This window comes from Panulirus ornatus, unplaced genomic scaffold (assembly GCF_036320965.1).
Source record: "Panulirus ornatus isolate Po-2019 unplaced genomic scaffold, ASM3632096v1 CTG_496_pilon, whole genome shotgun sequence".
NCBI classification, from domain to species: domain Eukaryota; kingdom Metazoa; phylum Arthropoda; class Malacostraca; order Decapoda; family Palinuridae; genus Panulirus; species Panulirus ornatus.
Genome location: NW_027264807.1, coordinates 43,989 through 62,776, shown reverse-complemented (window position 1 = coordinate 62,776; position 18,788 = coordinate 43,989). Strand labels below are relative to the sequence as shown.

The window sequence follows — 18,788 nt, the reverse complement described above, 5'->3', positions numbered from 1 at the left end:
CAGATCTGCAGCACATCCTCCACCAATCCTGAAACCACATTATTCGTAGTCTGACACTCTATGCATGCCACCGGCCTCTTAGTCACCAGTCACCCTTACAATCTACAAGCAACACTAAAAAACTTATACCACTGTAATTTGAACAAAAACTTTTGTCCCCTATACCTCTGTACAAAGGGCTATACAGGAATTCTGCCAATCCTAAGGTGCCTCACCATGAGCCATACATATGGTGAACCTGAACTTACCAATCAACATCCCCTTTCTTAAGGAATTCAACTACATTACCATTCACTTTGCCAAGGTCTGTGGGAGATGGACAAGTGAGAAAGGGTAGTGAGTGGTGAGATAACAAAGCTAAGTTGCTAGTGAAAGAAAAAAAAGGTGTATCAGGGATATTTGCAGGGTATGAATGTAAGTGATTTGGGGATATACAAGAAAAGACAGCAGAAGGGCAAGAGGAAGGTGCAGAGGATGAAAAAGAAGGCAAATGACAAGGGGTGAGGGAATATCAGCAAACTTCTCAATGGCACTACACATACATTCTGCAAATCCTCAGGGACCTTATCATGATCCATACATATAATGAATATCCTTAAAAACACAGTCACTCCCTTTCTTAATAAATTCAACAGCAACACCATATACTCCATCTGCCTTGCTGCATTTCATCATATGCAAGGCTTTCAACTCTTCTCTCTTTACCAAACCACTCTCAATGACTCACTCACTTTGCATGACATCCTGACCAAAACACCCTACTACATCCGTCACTATATCATCAAACATGTTTAACAATCCCCTCAAATACTAGCTCCATATCCTCCTCACTTCATCACTACCCGTTATCACTTCCCCTTTTGCCCCCTTCATCGATGTTCCCATTTGTTCTCTTGTATTTCACACATTATACCTCCTTCCAAAACACCCTTTTATACTCCCCCAAGTTTACTAATACTTAATCACCTAAACTTTAGTATGCCCTCTTTTTTAAACCCTGCACCTTCCTCTTGAACTCCTCCTGCTTTCTTCTATGCATCTCTCAATCATATGGATTCCTTTTCTGTAAGTACTGCCCAAATACCTCTCTTATTTCTTTCACTAGCAGCCTTACCTCTTCATTCACCATTAACTACTCTTTCTAACCTGCCCACCTCCCACCTCTCACATGCCACATGTATCTTTTGCATATGCCATTACTGCTTCTCTTAACACCTTCCATTCCCCACCCACTCATCTTTCTTCATTTACTCTCATATTATGCTATTCTACACTCAATCTCCCCCAGTAATTCTTCAAATAAGTGTGAATCTCCTTTCCAAGCTCACTTACTCTCCCCAACATTTTTTTCCTTTACAAATTGTTATCTTCCACTCCGCAAGAAAGTGATATATGTTTATGACATATGTTAGACACGACAGTGATTTTATTTATTATACTTAACTGCTGTCTCTTGCGTTAGCGAGGTAGTATATACACATGTGTATACATAAACGCCCACACACGTACATATACATTTCAATGTATACATACATATACATACACAGACATATTCATAGTTGCTGCCTTCATCCATTCCCATCACCACCTCGCCACACACAAAATAGCATCCACCCAAGCAAGGTAGAGCCAGGAACAGACAAAAATGGCCACATTCGTTCACACTCAGTCTCTAGCTGTCATGTATAATGCACCGAAACCACAGCTCCCATTCCACATCCAGGCCCCACAGACCTTTCCATGGTTTACCCCAGACGCTTCACATGCCCTGGTTCAATCCAATGACAGCACATTGACCCCAGTATACCAAATTGTTCCAATTCACTCTATTCCTTGCACGCCTTTCAACCTCCTGTATGTTCAGGCTCCAATCACTTAAATCTTTTCCACTCCATCCTTCCACCTCCAATTTGGTCTCATAGCCAATGCCTCGCAACCATATAACATTGTTGGAACCACTATTTCTTCAAACATACTAATTTTGGCTCTCCGAGATAATGTTCTTGCCTTCCACACATTTTTCAACACTCCCAGAACCTTCGCCCCCACCCCCCCTGTGACTCACTTCTGCTTCCATGGTTCCATCCGCTGCTAAATCCACTCCCAGATATCTAAAACACTTCACTTCCTCCTGTTTTCCCCATTCAAACTTACTTCCTAATTAACTTGTCCCTCAACCATACTGAACCTGATAACCTTGCTCTGATTCACATTTACTCTCAACTTTCTTCCTTCACACACTTTACCGAACTCAGTCACCAACTTCAGCAGTTTCTCACCCGAATCAGCCAACAGCACTGTACCATCAGGAAACAACAACTGACTCACTTCCCAAGTGCTCTCATCCACAACAGACTGCATACTTATCCCTTTCTCCAAAACTCTTGCATTTACCTCCCTAACCACCCCATCCATAAACAAATTAAAACAACCATACAGACATCACACACCCCTGCCGCAAAACTGACATTTGCTGGGAACCAATCACTTTCCTCTCTTCCTACTCGTACACATGCCTTACATCCTTGGGAAAAACTTTTCACTGCTTCTAGCAACTTACTTACCACACCATATGCTCTTAAAACCTTCCACAAAGCATCTCTAGCAACCCTATCATATGCCTTCTCCAGATCCATAAATGCTACATACAAATCCATCTCTTTTTCTAAGTATTTCTCACATACATTCTTCGAAGCAAACACCTGATCCACACATCCTCTACCACTTCTGAAACCACACTGCTCTTCCCCAATCTGATGCTCTGTACATGTCTTCACCCTCTCAATCAATACCCTCCCATATAATTTCCCAGGAAACTCAACAAACTTATGCCTCTGTAATTTGAACACTCACCTTTATCCCTTTTGCCTTTGTACAATGGCACTATGCATGTATTCCATCAATCCTCAGGAACTTCACCATGATCCATACATACACTGAATATCCTTACCAACCAATCAACAACACAGTCACCCCCTTTTTTAATAAATTCCACTGCAATACCATCCAAACCTGCTGCCTTGCCAGCTTTTATCTTCTGCAAAGCTTTTCTTATCTCTTCTCTGTTCACCAAACCATTCTCCCTGACCCTCTCACTTCACACACCACCTCGACCAAAACACCCTATATCTGCCGCTCTATTATCAAACACCTTCAACAAACTTTCAAAATATTCACTCCATCACTTCTTGTTATTACCTCCCCATTTGCCCCCTTCACCAATGTTCCCATTTGTTCTCTTGTCTTATGTACTATAATTACCTCCTTCCAAACCATCTTTTTATCCTCCCTAAAATTTAATAACACTCTCTCACCCTAACTTTCATCAGCCATCATTCTTCATTACACTTGATTGCCATTTCCCGTGTTTGCGAGGTAAAGCCAGGAAACAGACGAAGAAAGACACATCCATTCATACACACATACACGTACATGTACATATATATATACATGTTGATATGTTGATCAAACTAGTCTGTGATAACAGTTGCAAAGGTGATATTGCAATTCAGTAGTTCAGATAATTCTTTTAACGTAATTTTTCAATACATGAATCACTTCACGTTTCACCGAGATGATCCACCTCATCAGGTGCAATCAATTCATAAAATTATTTAAATGCCAACACTACCACAAAAATTCTGTCTCTCCTGTGTCATTCTTGACTACACACTGGCCTGATTGTAAACAGAAAGTGTAGTGTAGTGTAGTGTACTCGTGTGTGTGTGTGTGTGTGTGTGTGTGTGTGTGTGTGTGTGTGTGTGTGTGTGTGTGTGTGTGGTGGTCTCAGTGACAAGATGTGTTCAACTACTTTTCTTATGTTATCACTTCTTGAAAATTCTTTCATAATGATTTGGTTGATAATGGATGTGCTTTAAAGTTATCTGGGGACAAATTAAAGTTCCCAGTATTAGCAATTAAGATTCAATGATGGTATAGGTAGCAAAATCAGAAGAGGGGTACAATGTGATTAGGATGTTAAGGTATAAAGGGTGATTGTTTTCATGACAGTATTTAGCGATCACAATTTTGTGGTCATCCCTGTGTGCTACATGACAGTGCCAACAGCATTTCTCAGTTACTGTTTTGGCCAATGTATACATCTTTACATGCCTTACATTCAATTATTGGATAATTTGGCCTACTTTCAATTCAGCTCTTACTGATAGTGTTATTGTACTGGAAAGCATCATTAAAAGCAGTTTTTTAGTACCTGTCTTACATTAGCTAAGTTAGGGGAACAGGTCAACACTAAACTTTTAGACTTATTATACTTTTCCACATTTTTGTTACGAGAAGCATAAACGTCTTCCTAGCTTTCCAGTAAGCCTTATTCACAAACCACTCAGGATAACATAACTGCCTAAAGATACACCTTATATTTGTCTTCCAGACTTATGGAATCACATATCCGTAATGCTCCTAAAAATGTAGACATAACTACAGGCATGCACTAAAAAATAATGTATATAGCTCTCAGAGTTGGTAGACTTCCTGTAGATTTTGAAGGACAAGTGATCAGATTCCATAATTATCAACACATCAAGAAATGGCAATTGGCCTTCGTTTTCCCATTCAATTTTGACTTTGGTTGTGGGGTGAATATCATTTCATTCATTAAAGAAAAATCACAATCTTGGGAAGATGGCCATAAGGACCATATATCATCAATTTTTGGATGATTACTGATTGAAGTTAGTATTTCCATCTCAAGGGATTCCACGAATAAGTTGCAGAGGATAGGACTAAGGGTGTTTCCCATGGCAAGACCAAATTTGTCTACAAAAACTTCTTACATCATCTTGGAAACCATTATTGTAAACACAAAGCTCTATTAAGTCAATGAAAGTTTCTATGGGCAGGGGCGAGGCAAGACTGAGATCAGGTAATTACCTCCTTAGGTACATGATGGTTTCATCAATTGGGACTTTAATGAAAAGGGAATTCACACCAAAACTAATAAGTTTATGTTCAGGCAAATAATATTCCTAGCCTTGTTCACAAAATATAAGCTATCAATAACATGTGTTGGAGAGATTTTTCCTTGAATACTGCCAATAATTTATTTATTTATTTTTTTTTTTTTTATACTTTGTCGCTGTCTCCCGCGTTTGCGAGGTAGCGCAAGGAAACAGACGAAAGAAATGGCCCAACCCCCCCCCATACACATGTATATACATACGTCCACACACACAAATATACATACCTACACAGCTTTCCATGGTTTACCCCAGACGCTTCACATGCCTTGATTCAATCCACTGACAGCACGTCAACCCCGGTATACCACATCGCTCCAATTCACTCTATTCCTTGCCCTCCTTTCACCCTCCTGCATGTTCAGGCCCCGATCACACAAAATCTTTTTCACTCCATCTTTCCACCTCCAATTTGGTCTCCCTCTTCTCCTCGTTCCCTCCACCTCCGACACATATATCCTCTTGGTCAATCTTTCCTCACTCATTCTCTCCATGTGCCCAAACCACTTCAAAACACCCTCTTCTGCTCTCTCAACCACGCTCTTTTTATTTCCACACATCTCTCTTACCCTTACGTTACTCACTCGATCAAACCACCTCACACCACACATTGTCCTCAAACATCTCATTTCCAGCACATCCATCCTCCTGCGCACAACTCTATCCATAGCCCACGCCTCGCAACCATACAACATTGTTGGAACCACTATTCCTTCAAACATACCCATTTTTGCTTTCCGAGATAATGTTCTCGACTTCCACACATTCTTCAAGGCTCCCAGAATTTTCGCCCCCTCCCCCACCCTATGATCCACTTCTGCTTCCATGGTTCCATCCGCTGCCAGATCCACTCCCAGATATCTAAAACACTTCACTTCCTCCAGTTTTTCTCCATTCAAACTCACCTCCCAATTGACTTGACCCTCAACCCTACTGTACCTAATAACCTTGCTCTTATTCACATTTACTCTTAACTTTCTTCTTCCACACACTTTACCAAACTCAGTCACCAGCTTCTGCAGTTTCTCACATGAATCAGCCACCAGCGCTGTATCATCAGCGAACAACAACTGACTCACTTCCCAAGCTCTCTCATCCCCAACAGACTTCATACTTGCCCCTCTTTCCAAAACTCTTGCATTTACCTCCCTAACAACCCCATCCATAAACAAATTAAACAACCATGGAGACATCACACACCCCTGCCGCAAACCTACATTCACTGAGAACCAATCACTTTCCTCTCTTCCTACACGTACACATGCCTTACATCCTCGATAAAAACTTTTCACTGCTTCTAACAACTTTCCTCCCACACCATATATTCTTAATACCTTCCACAGAGCATCTCTATCAACTCTATCATATGCCTTCTCCAGATCCATAAATGCTACATACAAATCCATTTGCTTTTCTAAGTATTTCTCACATACATTCTTCAAATAATTTATAACCAGAAGAATTAACAGAGGAGATAATTGGTCTGAGGGGACATCCATCTTTGCAAGTTTTAGGGAGACCATGTATATAAGGAAGAGAGGGAATAGCCATCCTTATTAAATTCAGAATATCCTGGTGCTTATTTAATAATTGGTTGAGTCTTACTTATCACTAAGGGGACTGGATTTTAATCTTTCATATGTTTCACTATCATTTGAAAGATCTTGAAGTTTACATCTATAGTCCACTGTATTCAAAATAATGAACTGACAAGTCTTATTTGATTTTGTGATATGAATATCTTTATTTTTCTTGAGATTTTCAATGGCTCTCTGCAATCTCTGTGGCTAATCACTACCCCCAGAAATGCTATTACTGGCTAAGGCCCTTGAAATTGAACCAGATACAAAATCTAATTCCTGGTTGGCATTATCATTTTCATCAACAGAAATTTGGTCTTGCAATGGGAAACCCCTTTAGTCCTATCCTCAATAACTTATTCATGGAATACTTTAAGACTGAAATACTAACCTCAATCAGTAATCATCCAAAATTTAGTTTACATACGTTGATGATGTGTGGTCCTCTTTAAAATCTTTCCTCACACATTCTCCTCATACGTCCAAACCATTTCAACACACCCTCTTTCGCTCTCTCAACTACATTCTTTCTTATTTCTACACATCTCTCTTACCCTTTCATTACTTACAAGCATCTCTCTTACCCTTTCATTACTTAATCAAACTACCTCACACCATATACTGTCCTCAAACATTTCATTCCCTACTCCTCCACACAACCCTATCTATAGCCCATGTCCCATATTGTTGGAACTACTATTCCTTCAAACATACACACTTTTGCCCTCCGAGATAATGTTCTCTCTTTCCACACATTCTTCATTGCTCCTGTAATCTTCACCCCCTCCATCCTGTGACTCATTTCTGCTTCCATGGTTCCATTAGCTGCCAAGTCCACTCCCAGATATCTAAAACACTTTACTTCCTCCAATTTTAATCCATTCAAAGTTACCTCCCTACCACCTCGTCCCTCGACCCTGCTGAACATGATAACCTTGCTTTTATTCACATTCACTCTCAACTTTCTCCTTTCACACACTCTTCCAAACTCATTCACCAACTTCAGCAGTTTCTCAGTCGAATCAGTCACCAGTGCTGTATCATCGGCGAACAACAATTGATTCACTTCCCAGGCCCTCTCAATACCCAACAGACTGCATACTTGCCTCTCTCTACAAGACTCTTTCATTTACCTCCCTAACCAACCCATCCATAAACAAATCAAACAACCATGGTAACATCACCCACCTTCACTGAAAACCATTCACTCTCCTCTCTTCCAACACATACACATGCCTTACACCCTTGATACAAACTTCTCACTGCTTCTAGCACCTTATCTCCCAAATCATATATTCTTAAGATCTTCAACAAAGCATCTCTATTTACCCTATCATATGCCTTCTCCAGATCCATAGATGGGATGTGAATACAGGTCTATTAGTTTTACTACTTATCTGGAAACCTTTTATCAACAATATGAAAGAATGCCGGAAAAAGGTTAGGCAGTGAGAAATTCAGGTCAGGAGTTTGATAATCTACCATCATTCTATAATGTATCCAGCTCACAAGTTTGTAACTTGGTGCATAATTGGCTCACAGTTGCACACCACCCTTAAGCTGCAGTTGCCAGAGGCTACAGTTTGAACGAACCATACTGAAAACAGTGATATCGCTTCCTTTGCAAACAGTACCTTACCTTCCTGTCCCAAGATTGATATTTACGCCCTTATAGTTTTCAGTGCCTTGGTAATTAAGAATATATACCAAATCATGATTCAATCAGCTCATTTCAAAGTAATATGAACACTTCCTATTATTCAAACTGCCAAACTTTACTGTATAATTGAATTAACAGTACATTATGCAAATAATCATACAACCAAATACAACACATACATAACTTCTGAGCTTAAACACAAAAAGTAATGATAAAAATTAAATCAAGTTAATAGCTGCCAATAATCAAATATCAGTAAGCATAAAAAACTTTCCAATACAGAGAAATATAATTTGTGTATCCAAGGACATATTTCCAAATATAATCCAAAATTATCTTACCAACTGTGGGATGATGTGACACAAGGGACATTATGCTGAAATCAGTGTCTCTTGATGGTGCTGCTACAGCTTCACCTACACCAAATACACTATGCTGCATGACCTGGCCTCCTGCTGTGCTTTGTTTCCCCTCCTGAAGTGCTAGACTGTCTTCTTCTGACATATAAATACTGAGGAACTGTGCAATATCTGGAAGTTCAGTCGAAGGCTGGGGTAGTGTGAGAGGTCCTAAATCACCATCCATTTTGGTTATTAAGACTGACCTATAAATGAAAAAATTTAACAAAAATACATAAATGTACATCAAATTTCATTCAATTCTATCAATGGATGTAGGAGACTTATAGACATTAATGAATAAACAATTCAAAATCCATCAGCTAACATCAATATGTGAGGAGTAAACTACACTGTAACAAAATTATAATTTTTACCACATACTTAAGGTTAAAAAGTCTATCCGTATCGGAATACTATCTGATATAATATCTCAACAGAATCTTCAATTTCTAAAAACCAGAGATCTGGACATGACAGTACCTCTGATAGCTACAAGAGAATATGTGCAAATAAATGCTATTCAACTACCAAAAGAAAACCTCAATTCATCAAGCTGATATGACATACTCTATAACCAAACACCTGTAACAAATGTTACTCATGATGTCTAATGTCCTGCCAAAAAAAAATTTATTTTCAAAAATTTACAATTTCTCTTTCGTAACTACGTATACAGACAGTATGGGAAGGGAGTTTTACACTTGTGGTGCCCCATCTCTTCATTATTCTCTTCTTTTTTACTATATTTAGATTTCTGTATGCTGACTTTACTTACCAAGTCTTCATTTTATTCCATTCATTCACCATTCATATTACAAAGTACTTCTTCACATCTTTCTAAATAGTACCTTGCTCAATTTTGTGTCATCTGATTGTTCAACCACTATATCTCTTGAAGATCTGTTCACTGTCTAAGTCATCAATCTGTTTTAAACACTTAAAGGTTGTGAATAACTCACTCCACACTTTTTCCCTTTCCATGGTGAGCAAATTCAATGCCTCTAGCGATTCCCTGTAACTCAGCTCTCTTAATTCTGGTACAATGACTGTTCCTCTCTTTTGGACCTATTCTATTAGGTCTTTGTGCTTCTTTAGGTGATATAACCAATGTTAAAATTACGTCTTAAGTTTTATTAGCCTTCTGTGCAGTGTGAACAGCTTGCTGAATATTTCCTTGTCCATAAACTTGAAAACAATTCTAATATTTGCTAACATACAGTTGATTCTCTTAAGGGGAGACTAAGATGGGTTAGGGACAATGTCGACTCCTAAGTCTCTCTTACACAAATTTCTGCAGCTTATTTCCAGCTAAATGATAGCCATATCAAGGTCTACTTTGATGCAACCCCTCAACATCACATTTACTCATGTTGAACTTCATCAACAATGTATCAGACCAACTCTGAAGTCTCTCCTGCTTCCCTTGTAAGATGATGCAATTCTCAACATTTTTCACTTCCTCATGAACTTTGCATCATTTGCAAACATATTTACATAGAAGCCCAAAAATTCCAGAAAGTAATTCACACAGACCAAGAAGGGTAATGGTCCAAAAACTTGCCATATTTGTCTCTGCCTAATGCATATGTTATAAATCTGAACTTCCCATCATTCAGTACTCCTAAGTTGTAGCACTTGTAAAAAAAAAGAAATTTTTCTTATCAATAATACACATATATGCAACTATGAACCCTAAATCAGTTGTTCCTAATGATATACAAATTAATGCAACAACAAGTCCCCAAATCTTAATTTGTCAGGTCCCCTGAAGGTACCTGTGGCATACAAAGCAAGTTTTCATCAAGCATTGTTCTTAATATGCTAACATCCTAGGAAAGATAGTAAGTAGGCATTATTGGATTATATACTAACAGAAAAGCATGCAAAAGAAAGACTATTGGATGTGAATTTACTGAGAGAGACAGCTGGTGAGATGTCTGATTATTACCTGGTGAAGCGAAGGTGAAGATTTGTAGACGTTTATGGAAAAGAGGAAATGATGTGGGTTCAGCAATGGAGGAGGGAAAAATACAAAATATGTGAGCACAATGTTAAGAAGCTGATCAAAGAAAGCAAAGAAAGAGTGAATGAAGATTTTGGAAGAAAGCTAAGAGAAAAATTTTGGGATAATAAGAAACTAATATATATAGTGGAAGGAGGTGAAAAAGGAAAGAGGTGGATGTACGAGTGGAAATGGTGATGTGAGAAGAAAGGAAAGGGAATTGCTGAATGAAAAGAAGGAAGTGAAAGGAAGATGGAGAGAGCATTTTCAAGAACTGATGAATGTGGGAGAAGGGGAGACAGCAGTTGTTACATGCATGGGCATGGAGGAGGGAAGGAAGAAGATATAAGAGAAGGAGCCTACAGTAAAGAGGGAGGTACGAATGGCAATAATGAGGCTGAAAGTAGGAAAGGCACCTGGAGTGGATGGGTTTAAGGCTGAAATGCTGAAGTATGGAGCAGAAAGTCTCATAAAAATGGATGTAGCTTATATGGAACTTAGCATGGAAACAGAAGGTTGTGCCTGAGGATTGGGTGAAGGTTATTACTGTTCCTTTATTCACAGGAAAAGGTGCAAAAGATGTGTGTAGCAATTATAGGAGAATAAGTCTATTAAGTACACCATGAAAAGTGTATGCAAGAATATTAACAGAGTGATGGAAATGAGAGAATGCAGAATAAGTGAAGAGCAAGGGGGTTTTAGGAATGGTAGGGGATGTGTGGATCAGGATTTTGTAGTAAAGATGACCATGGAAAAGTATTTAGTGAAAGGTAAGAAGCTGTATGCAGCTTTTATGGATCTGGAGAAAGTGTACAACAGGTGAGTGGAATGCTTTGTGGGATGTGTTAAGGATATATGGTATAGGGGAAAAAACGGTGGGATGGTGTAAATGCCTTCTATAGAGGATCAAATGAGTGTGTAAGAGTGGATGGAGAGCTGGAAACATGTAGGTATGAGGCAGGGCTGTGTGATGTCATCATGGCTTTTTAATATATATATGGATGGAGTGACAAGAGATGAAAGCAAAACTAAGGAAAAGGGAGGCAGAGATGGAGTGTGGTGGTGAGATATGGTGGCTAGTGGCAAGCCTGTTTGCAGATGATACTGTGTTAGTTGCGTAGAGTGAGGAGGAGTTGCAGAAAGTTGTAAGAGTGTTTTATGATGTGTGTAAGCAGAGAAGATCGAAGGTAAATGCAAATAAAAGTAAAGTAATGGTGTTTGAAAGGAAGCTGAGTTTAAGTATAGACATTGTTAAACCATATAGTGTGAAAGAAGAAAGTGTATCAAATTGTGCTGTGGATATGGGGGAAAAAGGCTGGAAGAAGTGAGGGAATTTAAGTATCTAGGAGCTGTCTTAAGTAAGTGTGGTGATATGGAAGGAGAGATAAGGGAGAGAAGAGTACACGGTAGAAGAATCATTGGGTCCCTCAACAGAATAATGAAGGTTTGAGGTGTACGTATGGAAATGAAGAGAGGATTAAAGGACAGTATAGTCCTCCCAAACCTGACCTATGCAGCTGAAAGACGGACATGGAATGAGGCATAGAGGTAAAAAATCCAGGCTGTGGAATTGAGCTACTTGAGAAGAGCATGTGGTGTGACTAAATGGAATGAAGGAAGAAATGAAATGGTGTATGCGAGATGCATTATGGCAAGGAATGCAAAAGGAAGGAATGAATTATGGAGTGAGAGAATGGGTGAAATGTGATACTTTGAGGTGGTCTGGGCATGTGGAAAGAATGCAAGACTGGGAGTTTACAAAAAGAGTGTATAATAGTACAATTAAAGGGGGTTGCCTGAGGGAACGGGCATCAGAGGTATAGAAAGATAGATAGAAGTGGGTGAGATGATGGATGAGCTTGGAAGAGACCTGTGTGATGAAATACCAGGAGATTTTGAGAGTAGAATGGCAAAAGGTGAGAGTAAATGGACCAAGTGGAGTTGGTGGGGAATAGGAAGTATTTATGAAAGCAGTGTTGGCATGTAAGAGAGAGGTGTGCGGCATGCAAAAGGTGGGAAGTGGAGTAGTTGAGAAAGGGCAGTGACTGGTGGAATGGTGAAGTACAGTTGCTTGTGAAAGAGGTATATGGCAGGTACTTACAGGCAAAGTGTGCAAATGACTTGAAGATGCACAAGAGAAAGCAGCATGAGGTCAAGAGGAAGGTCAAGGTTTGAAAAGGAGGCCATCAGATTTGTGGTGAGCGAGTATTAGTAAACTTCGGGGAGAATAATTAGTTTTGGGAAGAGGTTAATAGTGTGAGAAAAACAAGTGAACAAATAAGAACCTCAGCGAAGGGGGCAAGTGGGGAAGAAGCAACAGGTAGTGATGAGGTGAAGAGGAGATGGAGTGAGTATATTGAAGGCCTGCAGAATACATTTGATGATACCATGGCAGATGTAGGGTGTTCGAGATGAAGAAATATGCAAAGTAAGAGGGTCATGTTAAGTGGTTTGGTGAAGAGGTGGTGAAAGCTTTGCATATGATACAATGTGGCAAGGCAGCTAGAATGGATGGTACTGCAGCTGGATTCCTTAAAGAAAGTGGGGTGACTGTGCCATTGACTGGTAAGCTGGGATTTTAAATGTACGTATGGGTTATGGTGAAGCCCGAGAGTGGTGTAATACATGTATAATGCAACAGTATAAAAGCTAGGGGAACAAATGTGATTATTCAAGCTAAAGAGGTATGTCTGTTGAGTGTAGCTGGCATATTTTATGGGATTTGGTGATTATGAGGGTGAAGGCATGTACTGAGCATCAGATTGCAGAGGAACAATGTGGTTTCTGGAATGGTAGAGAATGTGAGGATCATCAGGTGTTTGCTTTAAATAATGTGTGTAAGAAATACTTAAAGAAACAGTAAGATTTGTTAGTGGCATTTATGGGTCTGGGGAGAACACAAGATGAGATCGACTGAGAAGACTTGTGAAAGGTCTCACAAATATATGCTGTAAGAGGAAAGCTACCTGAAGCTGTGAGTTCTTATCAAAAGTGTAAGGCATGTGTGCATGCAGGAAGAGCAGAGTAAGTTGCTCCAGGTGAAGGTTGGTCTGTGAAAGGGGTGTAATGTCATCATGACTTTCATTTAAAGCCTTACAGAATAGCTAAAATGTAGTCTTTACTTTGTCATAAGCATATATCTAGTGATGTCGAGTGTGACTGATATAGAAAGTGCTGGATTATTACAGAATCCCTATTCTTATAATTACACAAATGGGTAAAATCCAAACTTACTCCTACATCTATTTTCTGTATTCTATTAACATAATCTTTAACACTTAAGGAGAAAAATACTTTCCACTATTCCTGAAATTCATGAATTTAGAGGATAAGAATATTTTCTTATGGATGTTTTAAGGAGTTCAATGGAAGAGCATCCTCCATCTTCACATATGTTGGCATCCTGAGATGCACTACCATCTTCAAATAAGATGGTTAAGAAAAGACATTTCTGAGGTTCCCTTCTTCATAGTGCGGAAGCTACTCTCATTAACGCAATTATGATGAGCAAATGCTGAAGTGCTAGGTCCATGCTCAAGTTCAAACAATTTTTTGAAAAAGCTCACTTGTAGTAGGAGTACTTGCTGGATGCTTAGGCATAGTTGTGATGGGTACAACTGGGCTGAAGCATAGAAACATAAGTGGTAAATGATGTGTCCTTACTCTCTGAATGCCAGCTAAGAATTGATGCAGTGGGCAGTGTGGCATTAGCACCTTGCAGCACGTGGCCTGCTGGGCTTGCATTATACTGTGACTGCTTGTGTTGTCATGAAAAAAATGAAAGTAATTTTGGTGTCCATACTGTGTTTAAGTTGGTTTATCAAACTGTGCTATATTGTGACCCCATCATCATAATAATAATAATAATAACAATGTGGGGAGAAAAGATCCTACCTCCATATATCCAATGTGTCATAGAAGGCGACTAAAGTGGGTGGGTGCCGAGGGATGAAAACCCTCCCTTTCTTGTATTTCAATTTCTAAAAGTCGAAACAGAAGAAAGAGTCAAGCAGGGAGTGCTCATCCTCTTGAAGGCTCAGACTGGGGTGTCTGAATGTGTGTAGATGTGACCAAGATGAGAAGAGAGGAGAGACACGTAGTATGTTTGAGGAAAGAAACCTGGATGTTCTGGCTCTGAGTGAAACAAAGCTCAAGGGTAAAGGGGAAGAATGGTTTGGAAATGCCTTGGGAGTGAAGTCAGGGGTTGATGGGAGGACAAGAGCTAAGGAGGGAGTAGCACTAATTCTGAAGCAGGAGTTAAGAGAGTGTGATACAGTGTAAGGAAGTAATTTCTACTCTGATGTGGGTAAAACTGAAAGTGGATGGTGGCGAGAGATGGGTGATTATAGGTGCTTAAGCACCTGGCCATGAGAAGGAAGATCATGAGAGGTAAGTGTTTTGGGAGCAACTGAGTGTGTCAGCAGTTTTGGTCCAAGAGACTGGATATTAGTGATAGGTGATTTAAATATGATGGTAAGTAATGTGGCAGTTGAGTGTATAATTGCTGTGCACTGGATATTTAGTCTTATGAATGGGAATGGTGAAAAGCTTGTAGAGTTGTGCTAAAAAAAGACTGGTGACTGGGAATATCTGGTTTAAAAAGAGAAACATACACAAGTATACATATGTAAGAGAAATGGTCAATGGGCATTATTGCATCATGTACTAATTGATAGCCATGTAAAACAGATACTTTCATATGTAAATGAGCTGAGAGGCACAGCTGGTGGGAAGTCTGATCACTATCTTCTGTAGGAGAGGGTGAATGTTGTGGAGGTTTTCAAAAAAAGAGGAGGCAGTGTCATGGAGAAGAGAGGATGAGAGTGACCAAACTTAGAAAGGAGACTTATGTGAAGAAATACCAGGAGAGATTGAGTGCAAAATGGCAAATGGGGAAAGCAAATGAAGTGAGGGGAGTGGGTGAGGAATGAGAGGCATTTAGGGAAGCAGTGATGGCATGCACAGGAGATGCATGTGGCATGCGAAAGGTGGGAGGTGGGCAGATTATAAAGGGCAGTGAGTGATATGATGAAGTGAAGTTACTAGTGAAAGAGAAAAGAGAGGCATTTTGGTGGCACTTACAAGGAAGGAGTGCAAATGATTGGGAGATGTATAAGAGAAAGTGGCAGGTCAAGAGGAAGGTGCAGGGGTTGAAAAAGAGGGCAAATGAGAATTGGAGTGAGAGAGTACCAATAAACTTTAGGGAAAATAGGAAGATGTTTTGGAGGGAAGTAAATTATGTGTGAAAGACAAGAGAACAAATGGGAACATTGGTGAAGGGGGCAAAGGGGGAAGTGATAACAGGTAGTGATGGAAAGAGGAAGAGATGGAGAGAGTATTTTGAAGGCTTGTTAAATGTGATCATGGAGTGGCAGATGTAGGGTATTTTGATCAGGGTGGTATGTGAAGTGAGAAAGTCATGAAGAGTGGTTTGGTGAAGAGTGGAGGTGGGGAAAGTCTTACAAAAGATGAAATGTGGTAAGGAACCAGGAGTGGATGGTACTGCAGTTAAACATATTATGAATGAGGGTGACTGTGTTGTTGATTGGTTGGCAATGAGAAAGACAAAAAAAGGAGGCCTGACTGACCCTTGACTGGATGTCTGGTGTGTGTGTGTGTGTGTGTGTGTGTGTGTGTGTGTGTGTGTGTGTGTGTGTGTGTGTCACTTCACAAGAAAATGTAATTCCACTTAGCACTTTTTTAAACTATCCCGACTTCCCCCTGCAGGACATTTAGTATTCTACTGTCCCTATTACTGCTGTCATTTATACAGTTTATTTCTGGCATTTTTCTCAGAGTAAACCTGAATTTATGAAACATTTGACTTTTGAAGATATTTATAGTCTTAGCATTCACTACATCTGACAGAAACTCATTCCAGTGCTCCACACACCTATAGGAAAAGAAGCTTTTTCCCATGTCTGTACAACATCTTTTGGCTTTGAGTTTTACTCCATTAATCCTGGTAACTGTATTTTCTCATATTTCAAAAAGATGTTCGTGATTTACTTTATTGAACCTGTTCAAAATTTTGAACACTTGGATTAAGTTGCCTCTCTTCATATGCCAGATTTCTAAGGGATAAGATCAATTTTGTCACGTGTTTATGTACTCGCTCTAATTTTTCTTCATTTCTTTTATAGTTTGGGGACCACAAATGAACTGCGTATTCAAAGTATGGTCTTACTAGAGAATTGTAAAGTGTGAGAATTGTTTCTGGTATCATATAATCTATGTTCCTGGCTATGAAACCTAACATTTGGTTGCCTTTTCTACTTGCTGCTTGATACTAATTAGTGTACTTCAGATTGTTGCTAATGACAACTCAAAGGTCCTTTTCTTCATTTACTTTAGGTAGAGAGTTTCTGAATAGTTTGTAGTCATAAGGTATATTCCGGTCTCCAAAGTGCATAACTTTACACTCCTTTACATTAAACTTCATTTGCCATCTGTCTGACCACTCTGCTAGTTAGCTAAGATCTCTTTAAATCATTTCACAGTCCCATCTGTTTACATCTCTACCTTCTAGTTTAGTACCATCAGCAAATAAGGAGATCTCAGATATGTGATTGAGTTTAGTGGCACACCACTCATACGTATAGTCAATCTGAGACTTTGCCATTCAATTCTACATGCTGCTTTCTACTGATAAATCACTCTCTGATCCATGTACAACCGATTCTGTATGCTCTGAGTTCATGTAAAAGTCTCTTGTGAGGTACTTTATTAAAAGCCTTTTGGAAATCTAAGTAAACTACATCAAAAAGTACTTTTTTGTCAAAATTCTGACAACATTAAAAAGTTCCAGCAAATGTGTCAGGTAGGATCTTCTATTGTGGAAACTGTGATGATTGTCCGACATAACTGTGATCTAGAAACGTGACAACTTCATCTATTATTTTTTTCACCATCTTACCTAACCCTGACATAAATTTAGCCAACTGGGCAGTAGTTCAAGGCATACTTTTTGTCTCCTCTTTCTATATACAGGAGTGACATTTGCTAGTTTCCAGTCAGTTGGCACCTGACCATCCAATAGAGATTTTGAATATTTTTCTTATAGAGTATATCAGCAGTCTCCTGACCTGCTTTAAAGCTAAGTTATCTGGACTGTTGGATTTGTTAGAATTTAATTGGCCCAAGTATTCGAGTACTTCAGAGCTCTTTATTTCTCTAACCTTCAACTCTTCTTCATCAGATCCTTGAAACATTTTCATTGGTTGTGGTATTTGAGATGTTTCTTCAATTGTGAATTCAGAGTTAAAAGAATAATTTAGTATGGTAGCCATTTCCTTGTAGTCAGTAGTTAGTGTGTCATGTTCGTTTCGTAATGGTCCAATTCCTTCTTTTACTGTCTTCCTTTGTCTTACATATTTGAAGAATTCCTTAGGATTATTCTTAACTTTCAAAAAAATTCTTTTCTCTTCCTTGAGTTTAAACTGTCTTATGACCTTCTTACACTCTCTTTGGATTATGATTAATTCCTGACCATTTCCATTGCTTCCCATTGATTTGATTTTCTTCTTTTGGCAAATTAGTCCTTCTACTCTACTATTCATCCATGATGGTTTTCAAAAACTACAAGTTCTCTTTGTAATTCATGAGAATATGTTTATTTTCAGTGATGGATTGCGCAAAAGATGCTTGTGGCATGAGAAGCGTGGGAGGTGGGCTGATTAGAAAGGGTAGTGAGTGGTGGGATGAAGAAGTAAGATTATTAGTGCAAGAGAAGAGAGAGGCATTTGGACGATTTTTGCAGGGAAAAAATGCAATTGAGTGGGAGATGTATAAAAGAAAGAGACAGGAGGTCAAGAGAAAGGTGCAAGAGGTGAAAAAGAGGGCAAATGAGAGTTGGGGTGAGAGAGTGTCATTAAATTTTAGGGAGAATAAAAAGGAAGAGAGGAAAGTGATTGGTTCTCAGTGAATGTAGGTTTGCGGCAGGGGTGTGTGATGTCTCCATGGTTGTTTAATTTGTTTATGGATGGGGTTGTTAGGGAGGTGAATGCAAGAGTTTTGGAAAGAGGGGCAAGTATGAAGTCTGTTGGGGATGAGAGAGCTTGGGAAGTGAGTCAGTTGTTGTTCGCTGATGATACAGCGCTGGTGGCTGATTCATGTGAGAAACTGCAGAAGCTGGTGACTGAGTTTGGTAAAGTGTGTGAAAGAAGG

General features: G+C 39.3%; 1 protein-coding gene across 5 annotated transcripts in view; it reads right to left on the bottom strand.

Moving 5' to 3' along the window:
• LOC139748491 (zinc finger protein 516-like) overlaps nucleotides 1-18,788 on the bottom strand; it is a 34,036-nt gene that overhangs the window by 3,239 nt on the left and 12,009 nt on the right. For 3 of the 5 annotated variants that reach the window (XM_071661567.1, XM_071661566.1, XM_071661565.1), the window contains exon 2: nucleotides 8,561-8,823. In XM_071661567.1, the coding sequence (XP_071517668.1) occupies nucleotides 8,561-8,804 (244 nt within the window). In that variant the 5' untranslated portion in view covers nucleotides 8,805-8,823. Of the gene's footprint in view, nucleotides 1-8,560; nucleotides 18,620-18,788 lie in introns of those variants that run through there. The other 2 variants (XM_071661564.1, XM_071661563.1) reach the window with 2 other exon arrangements.